At 39.6% G+C, this 13,120-nt stretch overlaps 1 protein-coding gene across 1 annotated transcript in view; it reads right to left on the reverse strand.

The window, feature by feature from the left end:
• Nucleotides 1–13,120, reverse strand: part of GLOD4 (glyoxalase domain containing 4) — a 122,548-nt gene that overhangs the window by 92,010 nt on the left and 17,418 nt on the right. Inside the window, exons 3-4 of the mRNA XM_053707373.1 lie at nucleotides 9,436–9,556; nucleotides 7,288–7,432 (exon numbers count right to left, since the gene is read on the reverse strand). Coding sequence (XP_053563348.1) covers nucleotides 7,288–7,432; nucleotides 9,436–9,556 — 266 coding nt within the window. The remainder of the gene's footprint in view (nucleotides 1–7,287; nucleotides 7,433–9,435; nucleotides 9,557–13,120) is intronic.

Raw genomic sequence — 13,120 nt, forward strand, 5'->3', positions numbered from 1 at the left:
CTTTACTATCTGTGGCAGTACTGTCCTTACTTTGTTTGGACGCTATGGCACAATTATCACACAATTTTGAAGGGGGAGACACATTGGCTTCCATACATACAGAACATAGTTTATCTGAAGGCACAGACATGTTAAACAGGCTTAAACTTGTCAATAAAATACAAAAAACGTTTTAAATCAAAACCGTTACTGTCTCTTTAAATTTTAAACAGGGCACACTTTTTTACTGAATATGTGAAAAACTATGAAGGAATTGTTCAAATTTAACCAAATTTTCACCACAGTGTCTTAAAGCATTCAAAGCATTGCACCCCACATTTCAGATCTTTAACCCTTAAAATGACGAAACCGGAGCTGGTTACAGTTTTAACCCCTCTACAGTCCCAGCTACAGCCTTTGCTGCGACTTTACCAAACCCAGGGGGGTATACGATACCAAATGAAGCCTTCTAGGAGCCTTTTCAACAACTTCCAGACCCACACACATGCAGCTGCATGTCCTACTCTCAAAAGTAACTGCGCATTAATGGCGCGAAAATGAGGCTCTGCCTACTACAGAGAAGGCCCTTCCTGACTGGGAAGGTATCTAAACTAGTGCCTGACGTGAAAAAAACGTTCCCCAATTTTATAAAGTGTGAATTTCAACATTAAGTTGTATAAAATGCCCAAATAAAGCAATCGATCTAGCCCATAAGAGTGTCTATCAGTTTTATAGCCCATATTAAGCCCTTTATTCTGTTTGAGACTAAGAAAATGGCTTACCGGTCCCCCTGAGGGGAAATGACAGCCTTCCAGCATTACACAGTCTTGTTAGAAATATGGCTAGTCATACCTTAAGCAGAAAAGTCTGCCAACTATTCCCCCCAACTGAAGTTATCTCCTCTCAACAGTCCTGTGTGGGAACAGAAACCGATTTTAGTTACTGCTGCTAAAATCATACTCCGCTCACAAACAGAACTCTTCATCTTTTTCTGTTTCAGAGTAAATAGTACATACCAGCACTATTTTAAAAACACAATTTATGCTTACCTGATAAATTTATTTCTCTTGTGGTGTATCCAGTCCACGGATCATCCATTACTTGTGGGATATTCTCATTCCCAACAGGAAGTTGCAAGAGGACACCCACAGCAGAGCTGTAATATAGCTCCTCCCCTAACTGTCATAGCCAGTCATTCGACCGAAAACAAGCCGAGAAAGGAGGAACAATAGGGTGCAGTGGTTACTGTAGTTTAAATTTAAAAATTACCTGCCTTAAAATGACAGGGCGGGCCGTGGACTGGATACACCACAAGAGAAATAAATTTATCAGGTAAGCATAAATTGTGTTTTCTCTTGTAAGGTGTATCCAGTCCACGGATCATCCATTACTTGTGGGATACCAATACCAAAGCTAAAGTACACGGATGAAGGGAGGGACAAGGCAGGAACTTAAATGGAAGGAACCACTGCACGTAAAACCTCTCTCCCAAATATAGCCTCTGAAGAAGCAAAAATATCAAATTTGTAAAATTTTGAAAAAATATGAAGCGAAGACCAAGTCTTCGCCTTGCAAATCTGATCAAAAGAAGCCTCATTTTTAAAGGCCCAAGTGGAAGCCACAGCTCTAGTGGAATGAGCTGTAATCCTTTCAGGAGGCTGCTGTCCAGCAGTCTCATAGGCTAAGCGGATTAAGCTTCTTAGTCAAAAAGAAAAAGAGGTTGCCGAAGCCTTTTGACCTCTCCTCTGTCCAGAGTAGACAACAAACAAAGCAGATGTTTGACAAAAATCTTTAGTAGCTTGTAAGTAAAACTTTAAAGCACGGCCCACGTCCAGATTGTGTAACACAAGGATGGAACAACAATCTCTTGATTGATATTCTTGTTAGATACCACCTTATGTAAGAACCCAGGTTTGGTACGCAGGACTACCTTATCCGTATGAAAAATAAGATAAGGAGAAACACATTGTAAGGCAGATAGCTCAGACTCTACGAGCCGAGGAAATAGCTACCAAAAAAAGAACTTTCCAAGATAAAAGCTTGATATCTATGGAATGAAGAGGTTCAAACGGAACTCCTTGAAGAACCTTAAGAACCAAGTTTAAGCTCCATGGTGGAGCAACAGGTTTAAACACAGGCTTGATTCTAACTAAAGCCTGACAAAATGCCTGAACGTCTGGAACATCTGCCAGACGCTTAATTAGCTGACAATCCTTTTTCCAAACCTTTTTGGAGAAAAGATAATATCCTAGCAATCCTGACCTTACTCCATGAGTAACCCTTGGATTCACACCAATAAAGATATCTACGCCATACCTTATGGTAAATTTTCCTGGTGACAGGCTTTCGTGCCTGTCTTAAGGTATCAATAACTGACTCGGAGAAGCCACGCTTTGATAAAATCAAGTGTTCAATCTCCAGGCAGTCAGCCTCAGAGAAATTAGATTTGGATGGTTGAAAGGACCCTGAAGTAGAAGGTCCTATTTCAGAGGCAGAGACCATGGTGGAAAGGATGACATGTCCACTAGATCTGCATACCAGGTCCTGCGTGGCCACGCAGGTGCTATCAGAATCACCGATGCTCTCTCCTGCTTGATCTTGGCAATCAGTCGAGGGAGCAGAGGAAACGGTGGAAACACATAAGCCAGGTTGAAAGACCAGGGCGCTGCTAGAGCATCTATCAGTGTCGCCTTGGGATCCCTGGACCTGGATCCGTAACACGGAAGCTTGGCGTTCTGGCGAGACGCCATGAGATCCAGTTCTGGTTTGCCCCAACGATGAATCGGTTGTGCAAATACCTCCGGATGGAGTTCCCACTCTCCCGGATGAAAAGTCTGATGACTTAGAAAATCCCCCTCCCAGTGCTCTACACCTGGGATATGGATAGCTGATAGGTGGCAAGAGTGAATCTCTGCCCAGTGAATTATTTTTGAAACTTCTAACATCTCTAGGGAACTTCTCGTTCCCCCTTGATGGTTGATGTAAGCTACAGTCGTGATGTTGTCCGACTGAAATCTGATGTACCTCAGAGTTGCTAACTGAGGCCAAGCCTGAAGAGCCTTGAATATCGCTCTTAGTTCCAGAATATTTAATGGAAGGAGAGACTCCTCCTGAGTCCACGATCCCTGAGCCTTCAGGGAATTCCAGACTGCACCCCAACCTAGAAGGCTGGCATCTGTCGTAAAAATTGTCCAATCTGGCCTGCGAAAGGTCATACCTTTGGACAGATGGACCCGAGATAGCCACCAGAGAAGAGAATCCCTGGTCTCTTGGTCCAGATTCAGTTGAGGGGACAAATCTGTGTAATCCCCGTTCCACTGACTGAGCATGCATAGTTGCAGCGGTCTGAGATGTAAGCGTGCAAACGGCACTATGTCAATTGCCGCTACCATTAAGCCGATTACTTCCATACACTGAACCACCGAAGGGCGCGGAATGGAATGAAGAACCCGGCAGGAATTTAGAAGCTTTGATAACCTGGACTCCGTCAGGTGAATTTTCATTTCTACAGAATCTATCAGAGTCCCTAGAAAGGAAACTCTTGTGAGTGGGGATAGAGAACTCTTTTCCTCGTTCACTTTCCACCCATGCGACCACAGAAATGCCAGTACTACGTCCGTATGAGACTTGGCAATTTGGAAGTTTGACGCCTGTATCAGGATGTCGTCTAAATAAGGGGCTACTGCTATGCCCCGCGGCCTTAGGACCGCCATAAGCGACCCTAGAACCTTTGTAAAGATTCTTGGGGCTGTAGCTAATCCCAAGGGAAGAGCTACAACTGGTAATGCCTGTTTTGAAAGGCAAACCTGAGAAACCGATGATGATCTTTGTGTATCGGAATGTGAAGATAAGCATCCTTTAGATCCACTGTAGTCATATATTGACCCTCCTGGATCAGTGGTAGGATGGTACGAATAGTTTCCATCTTGAACGACGGAACTTTGAGGAATTTGTTTAAGATCTTTAGATCCAAAATTGGTCTGAAGGTTCCCTCATTTTTGGGAACCACAAACAGATTTGAGTAAAAACCCTGTCCCTGTTCCTCCTTTGGAACTGGATGGATCACTCCCATAACTAGGAGGTCTCGTACACAGTGTAAGAATGCCTCTCTCTTTATCTGGTGTGCAGATAATTGTGAAAGGTGAAATCTCCCTTTTGGGGGGGAAGCTTTGAAGTCCAGAAGATATCCCTGGGATATAATTTCCAACGCCCAGGGATCCTGAACATCTTTTGCCCACGCCTGGGCAAAGAGTGAAAGTCTGCCCCCTACTAGATCCGTTCCCGGATAGGGGGCCGTTCCTTCATGCTGTCTTAGAGGCAGCAGCAGGCTTTTTTACCTGCTTACCTTTTTTCCAGGTCAGGTTTGGTCTCCAGACCATCTTGGATTGAGCAAAAGTTCCCTCTTGTTTATTATTAGAGGAAGTTGATGCCGCACCTGCCTTGAAGTTTTGAAAGGCACGAAAATTAGACTGTTTGGCCCTAGATTTGGACCTGTCCTGAGGAAGGGCATGACCTTTTCCTCCAGTGATATCAGCAATAATCTCCTTCAACCAGGCCCGAATAGGGTCTGCCCCTTGAAGGGAATGTTAAGTAGCTTAGATTTTGAAGTCACGTCAGCTGACCATGATCTAAGCCATAGCGCTCTGCGCGCCTGTATAGCAAAGCCAGAATTCTTAGCCGTTAGTTTAGTCAAATGAACAATGGCATCAGAATAAAAGAATTGGCTAGCTTAAGTGCTCTAAGTTTGCCAAGTATGTCATCCAATGGAGTCACTACCTGTAAAGCCTCTTCCAGAGACTCAAACCAGTACGCCGCAGCAGCAGTGACAGGGGCAATGCATGCAAGGGGCTGTAGGATAAAACCTTGTTGAATAAATATTTTCTTAAGGTAACCTCTAATTTTTTATCCATTGGATCTAAAAAAAAAAAAAGCACAACTGTCCTCGACAGGGATAGTAGTACGCTTTACTAGAGTAGAAACTGCTCCCTCCACCTTAGGGACTGACTGCCATAAGTCCCGTGTGGTGGCGTCTATTGGAAAAAAAATTCTAAAAATAGGAGGGGAAGAGAACGGCACACCTGGTCTATCCCATTCCTTATTAATAATTTCTGTAAACCTTTTAGGTATTTGGAAAAACATCAGTACACACCGGCACTGCAAAGTATTTATCCAGTCTACACAATTTCTCTGGCACTGCAATGGTATCACAGTCATTCAGAGCAGCTAAAACCTCCCTAAGCAACACGCGGAGGTGTTCAAGCTTAAATTTAAATGTAGAAATATTAGAATCAGGTATCTTTCCTGAGTCATTAACATCACCCACTGACTGAAGCTCTCTTTCCTCAGCTTCTGCATATTGTGAGGCAGTATCAGACATGGTTCTTAAAGCGTCAGTATGCTCTGCATTTTGTCTCACCCCAGAGCTATCTCGCTTACCTCTAAGTTCAGGTAGTCTGGCTAATACCGCTGACAGTGTATTATCCATGACTGCCGCCATGTCTTGTAAAGTAAACGCTATGGGCGCCCTAGATGTACTTGGCGCCATTTGAGCGTGAGTCCCTTAAGCGGGAGTCAAAGGGTCTGACACGTGGGGAAAGTTAGTCGGCATAACTTCCCCCTCGTCAGATTCCTCTGGTGATAAATTTTTTAAAGACAGAAAATGATCTTTATTGCATAAAATGAAATCAGTACATTTGGTACACATTCTAAGAGGGGGTTCCACCATGGCTTTTAAACATAATAAACAAGGAGTTTCTTCTATGTCAGACATGTTTATACAGAATAGCAATGAGACTAGCAAGCTTGGAAAACACTTTAAATCAAGTTAACAAGCAAATATAAAAAACAGTACTGTGCCTTTAAGAGAAACAAATTTTGTCAGAATTTGAAAAACAGTGAAAAAATGCAGTAAATCAAACGACATTTTTACAGTGTGTATAATAGGCTAACAGAGCATTGCACCCACTTGCAAATGGATGATGAACCCCTTAGTTCAAAAAACGGATCAAAAAAACGAAATAGACATTTTTTAACAGTCACAACCAACTGCCACAGCAAGCTGTGGCCCTACCTTCCCCAATAAACGACTTTGGGAAGCCTTTGGGCCCTTTAGAGATGTCCTATAGCATTCAGAGGGCCTTTGAGGGAAGCTGGATGTCACAGTTTGTAATTTTAACTGCACCAACTGTAACTTTTATACTACAACAGTGGAAATTGTTTCTAGTCAAAATTTAAGCCAGCCATGTGGAAAAAACTAGGCCCTAATAAAGTTTTATCACCAAAGCATATATAAAAACGATTAAACATGCCAGCAAACGTTTTATATTGCAATATCATAAGGGTATCACCCCTGGGAGTAAGCATGATACAAGTCGTTATTAAATCACTGCATTCAGGCTTAACTTACATTAATCCGGTATCAGCAGCATTTTCTAGTGTTTTCCATCTCTAGAAAAAATTATAACTGCACATACCTGATAGCAGAATAAACTGCATGCCATTCTCTCGCTGAAGTTTTACCTCATCTGTGTAATCCCCTCAGACATATGTAAGAACAGCAATGGATCTTAGTTACAACCTGCTAAGATCATAGAAACCTCAGGCAGATTCTTCTTCTATTTACTGCCTGAGATAAAATAGCACAACTCCGGTACTATTTAAAAATAACAAACTTTTGATTGAAGAAAATAAACTAGCTATATTTAACCACTCTCTCCTACAACGTCCTTGCTTGTTGAGAGTTGCAAGAGAATGACTGGCTATGACAGTTAGGGGAGGAGCTATATTACAGCTCTGCTGTGGGTGTCCTCTTGCAACTTCCTGTTGGGAATGAGAATATCCCACAAGTAATGGATGATCCGTGGACTGGATACACCTTACAAGAGAAATAACAAACTCTTGATAGTAGAATAAAAAAACTACAACTAAACACCACATACTCTTCACCATCTCCGTGGAGATGCTGCCTGTGCAACGGCAAAGAGAATGACTGGAGTGGGCGGAGCCTAGGAGGGACTATATGGACAGCTTTTGCTGTACTCTTTGCCATTTCCTGTTGGGGTAGAGATATTCCCACAAGTTATGGATGACGCAGTGGACCGGACACACCAATGTTGGAGAAAAGTGTATTATTATAACTGTGTTGGTTAAAGGGATTATCCATCTTTTAAAACAATTATAATTAAAAATTAAAATATTCTGGTGTAGACTGTCGCTTTAATGGGGAGGAGGAAAACAACTGTTGAAAAAAGCTGCAAAGCATAGATTGTATTTTTTTTAAAAAAAATGTAAGATACCAAGGACATGTACCTGTTTTTGGCTGATCTTTTTCTTCCAAATAGAATTTATATCCCCCTGGGGCCACAGCCTCGAATAGACCGCTTGCTACTTCAGAAAGCGGCCAACTCAATTTCCTTGCATTAGCTACAGCTTGGCTAGACTGAAGAGTGATTCCCTGTATAATAATAATAATAATAATAATAATAATAATAATAATAATAATAATAATAATAATAATAATAAACCTTATGTAGAAATGAAATCCCACAGGCAGATCACAGTCACATGCCAATTAACATACTAAGATTACTTTACCCATCAGAGAGTAAAATGCATGTAAATTAAAGAGACAGGAAATTCAAAATGAAAATGTCCTTATTCACACAGAGCATGTCATTTAATAAACACTCCAGAGCAGCAATGCACTAGTGGGAGCTGGTGATGCACATATGCCTCTTATCATTAGCTCATCAGATATGTTTAGATAGGTCCCAGCAGTGCAAATAATGAACTGGAGCTGGCTATAGCTCTGTGTTTAACCCTGTTACATTCAAACAATAGTGCAGTAGTAAAATGCTTTAACACATTAGAGCAGTGTTTTTCAACCAGTGTGCCGTGAGAGATCCTCAGGTGTGCCGCAGCAGACTGAGAACAGTGTGACATATTTTTTAAATTTTGCTTGTTTTGATGTGACAGGTTCATCAGGCAGACAGGCAGGCATCATTTACAACCATGACATATTGACATTCATTCACAGACAATCATTATGATGTATAATATATGCTGTATTAGGCTACAATGTGTGATTTTGTAAAATTTTGGGATGGTGGTGTGCCGCAGGATTTTTTAATGTAAAAAAGTGTGCCACGGCAAAAAAAATGTTGAAAATCACTGCATTAGAGCATCTTTTGCACGCTTATGTTCCTTTAATACATTAAAAACAGGCAGCCAGTCTTCTTTAGTAACTAGCAGTATTTTAGAAATGTAAATTAAATGGAGTGGTAATGACAGTTGTACCGGTCATAAGGCTTAGGCACTCTTCCAGTATATCAAAATGTACAGGAAGTGGAGCCATCTGAAATCTAAATACAGTTCCAGGATTACTGTTCAACAGTTTGTCTTCAAACATCAGTAACAAGATCATAATGTAAAGCACATTGTTTTTTTTCAGCATACTGCGAGCAGCGTTGGATGGTAATCATTCATTACAGAGTATATACTGTATAATCAAATCACTGTAAGATATTTGATATTTATTTTCCTAAAGTCATAAGCAGATTGACATGCATGCAAGCTTTAATGAAATCATAAAATCCCTAAGCAGACTCATTCAGTGGAAAGCTAGAGTTTCCAGCTGAAGACTCACTCTGTATTACATTATATAAAAATATCATTTTAAAAATAAAACGACAAATACATATACTACTACTCCACTTGCTTGGTAACAAAATCTTATATTAAAACTCAAAATATAGGGGTTATTCTTCTAAAAACAACGCTGTGTAAACTCTATAAAAAAAAACCTCACTCTGAATGCTGTCAGACACAGTCCTCACTGAATTCAATTAGAAAAAGGGCTGAAAGTGGATTATGTCTTGTATACATACAATTATTGGGCTCACTGGAAAGCAGGATCTTGCGGAAGCTGCAAGGTTCACAGTAACATAAAACAGTTCTACAAAACAAACATCACAAAATATACTGCGTGTGCCTTTTAACTTATGTTGACTTCTAGTTCTGTGTATATTTATTTTAGAAAAAATAGAAATGACAAGACAAACCAAAGGACAGCAACAATTAAACTTTTATGATTCAGACAATTTGCAGTTTTAAGCAGTTTTCCAGTTAAATTGTAATAAATCTAATTGTTTTGTTTTTTGTTATCCTTTGTGAAAAGCAAACCTTAGTAGGCTTAGTTTAAATTTCCGTGCACCCATACATTTCTATCTCAAATTAAGGTTGTCATAGACCCCCTTTTGGGAACTAGAAACACATAGTTTTTGCATTGCTAAGGCAGATGTTTTTAAATGGTTTAAGAAGAATTATAACAAAAGCATAAAACCAAATTCACAGGAATTGAATCCTTTATCTGTCCTGTGAAGGAAAACAAAACTGTTAAAGCAGTCACATTGTACAGAAAAACAAAATGTATTGTAAACGAAAACAAAGTATATGTACCAAAAAATCATTCCCAAGGCGATACTCCCCAACTCCGTAGTTGTAGGTTAGTTCAATCACAAAGTGGCCGTCTTCAGACCCATAGCCAATCATTGTTTTACTCCATTTGCCATCATAAGGGCTGAAAAATAAAAACATCTCATCACATGAGTATGTACATGGTTTATTCTTACTATAATTAGTTAACCATAAAATATATTTGCCATGAAAATCTCTAAATATTAAACTATACTTTTTTTTAAAAAACACTCAAAATAAATATATCAATATCTATTATCATTTTAAAAATCAGGCTTATGACACAGTGTTATGTGCACCAAACTTGTTATCTATGAAACGTTCTCCACATCCTGTAGCTATTATTTCATGATAAACAGCTATTAACCACTGTAAATTATAGATAGCTCTATGATTAATACACAGTTTCTACTAAAAGGGAGTATAAACCACAGCATTACTGAATACACTAACACATTATTAACAAGAGACAATTATAAAGTAAATTTAAGTATAAACAATTCACAACATGTTTAAAGGGACAGGAAACCACAAAATGTTATTTAGTGATTTGGATAGAACATACAATTATCAAATTTGCTTTATTCTCTTGTTATCCTTTGTTGAAGGAACACTGGCAGCTAACTGAACGCATCTAGTTAGCCAATTACAAGAAACAAATGTGTGCAAGCACCAATCAGCAGTTAGCTTCCAGTAGTGTAGGATATGTGCATATTCTTTTTCAACAAGGGATACCAAAAGAACAAAGCACATTTTAAAATAGAAGTGAAATTAAACGTGTCTTCAAAATGACATGCTCTATCTGAATCATGCAAGTTTAATTTTGACTTTCCTGTCCCTTTAATAATGGACTTTAAGGAAAACACATGTAAAACAAGATATTGTGCATTTATGAAGCACCTGGATTAAATGTGGATGCCTTGGAACTCCCCTTGATACACAATAGAGGACAATGAATGAAGAATATATTTGGTTTGCAAATAAAGAAAAGGTTTTGAATATTTTTCTAAATAGAACCCACTGTTACATATGAGAAAAGTATAAATTGTCTATGTGTATTATATGGTTCAATGCAGATTAGTTACAATGATAGGGATTGCATCACGGATATTTCTTTAAAATGTACTTATCCAAGGGACAATAGCAGTTGCCCATTCTGCTTGTGCCTGTTGACAATCTACTTGTCCTGACACAAAAACATAATTTATGTAAGAACTTACCTGATAAATTAATTTCTTTCATATTAGCAAGAGTCCATGAGCTAGTGACGTATGGGATATACATTCCTACCAGGAGGGGCAAAGTTTCCCAAACCTCAAAATGCCTATAAATACACCCCTCACCACACCCACAAATTAGTTTAACGCATAGCCAAGAAGTGGGGTGATAAGAAAAAAGTGCGAAAGCATAAAAAAAAAAAAGGAATTGGAATAATTGTGCTTTATACAAAAAAATCATAACCACCATAAAAAGGGTGGGCCTCATGGACTCTTGCTAATATGAAAGAAATGAATTTATCAGGTAAGTTCTTACATAAATTATGTTTTCTTTCATGTAATTAGCAAGAGTCCATGAGCTAGTGACGTATGGGATAATGAATACCCAAGATGTGGATCTTCCACGCAAGAGTCACTAGAGAGGGAGGGATAAAATAAAGACAGCCAATTCCGATAATAAATAATCCACACCCAAAACAAAGTTTAAATCTTATAATGAAAAAAACTGAAATTATAAGCAGAAGAATCAAACTGAAACAGCTGCCTGAAGTACTTTTCTACCAAAAACTGCTTCAGAAGAAGAAAACACATCAAAATGGTAGAATTTAGTAAAAGTATGCAAAGAAGACCAAGTTGCTGCTTTGCAAATCTGATCAACCGAAGCTTCATTCCTAAACGCCCAGGAAGTAGAAACTGACCTAGTAGAATGAGCTGTAATCCTTTGAGGCGGAGTTTTACCCGACTCGACATAAGCATGATGAATCAAAGACTTTAACCAAGACGCCAAAGAAATGGCAGAGGCCTTCTGACCTTTCCTAGAACCAGAAAAGATAACAAATAGACTAGAAGTCTTTCGGAATTTTTTAGTAGCTTCAACATAATATTTCAAAGCTCTAACTACATCCAAAGAATGCAACGATCTTTCCTTAGAATTCTTAGGATTAGGACACAATGAAGGAACCACAATTTCTCTACTAATGTTGTTAGAATTCACAACCTTAGGTAAAAATTTAAAAGAGGTTCGCAAAACCGCCTTATCCTGATGAAAAATCAGAAAAGGAGACTCACAAGAAAGAGCAGATAATTCAGAAACTCTTCTAGCAGAAGAGATGGCCAAAAGAAACAAAACTTTCCAAGAAAGTAATTTAATGTCCAGTGAATGCATAGGTTCAAACGGAGGAGCTTGAAGAGCCCCCAGAACCAAATTCAAACTCCAAGGAGGAGAAATTGACTTAATAACAGGTTTTATACGAACCAAAGCTTGTACAAAACAATGAATATCAGGAAGACTAGCAATCTTTCTGTGAAAAAGAACAGAAAGAGCAGAGATTTGTCCTTTCAAGGAACTTGCAGACAAACCTTTATCCAAACCATCCTGAAGAAACTGTAAAATTCTAGGAATTCTAAAAGAATGCCAAGAAAAATGATGAGAAAAACACCAAGAAATGTAAATCTTCCAGACTCGATAATATATCTTCCTAGATACAGATTTACGAGCCTGTAACATAGTATTAATCACAGAGTCAGAGAAACCTCTATGACTGAGAATCAAGCGTTCAATCTCCATACCTTCAAATTTAAGGATTTGAGATCCTGATGGAAAAAAGGACCTTGCGACAGAAGGTCTGGTCTTAATGGAAGAGTCCACGGTTGGCAAGTGGCCATCCGGACAAGATCCGCATACCAAAACCTGTGAGGCCATGCTGGAGCCACCAGCAGAACAAACGAGCACTCCTTTAGAATCTTGGAAATCACTCTTGGAAGAAGAACTAGAGGCGGAAAGATATAGGCAGGATGATACTTCCAAGGAAGTGACAATGCATCCACTGCCTCCGCCTGAGGATCCCTGGATCTGGACAGATACCTGGGAAGCTTCTTGTTTAGATGAGAAGCCATCAGATCTAATTCTAGAAGTCCCCACATTCGAACAATCTGAAGAAATACCTCTGGGTGAAGAGACCATTCGCCCGGATGTAACGTTTGGCGACTGAGATAATCCGCTTCCCAATTGTCTATACCTGGGATATGAACCGCAGAAATTAGACAGGAGCTGGATTCCGCCCATACCAGTATCCGAGATACTTCTTTCATAGCCAGAGGACTGTGAGTCCCTCCTTGATGATTGACATATGCCACGGTTGTGACATTGTCCGTCTGAAAACAAATGAACGACTCTCTCTTTAGAAGAGGCCATGACTGAAGAGCTCTGAAAATTGCACGGAGTTCCAAAATGTTGATCGGTAATCTCACCTCCTGAGATTCCCAAACCCCTTGTGCTGTCAGAGACCCCCAAACAGCTCCCCAACCTGTCAGACTTGCATCTGTTGAAATCACAGTCCAGGTCGGAAGAACAAAAGAAGCCTCCTGAACTAAACGATGGTGGTCTGTCCACCACGTCAGAGAGTGTCGTACAATCGGTTTTAAAGATATTAATTGAGATATCTTTGTAT

Source organism: Bombina bombina, chromosome 3 (genome assembly GCF_027579735.1).
Source record: "Bombina bombina isolate aBomBom1 chromosome 3, aBomBom1.pri, whole genome shotgun sequence".
Classification (NCBI taxonomy): domain Eukaryota; kingdom Metazoa; phylum Chordata; class Amphibia; order Anura; family Bombinatoridae; genus Bombina; species Bombina bombina.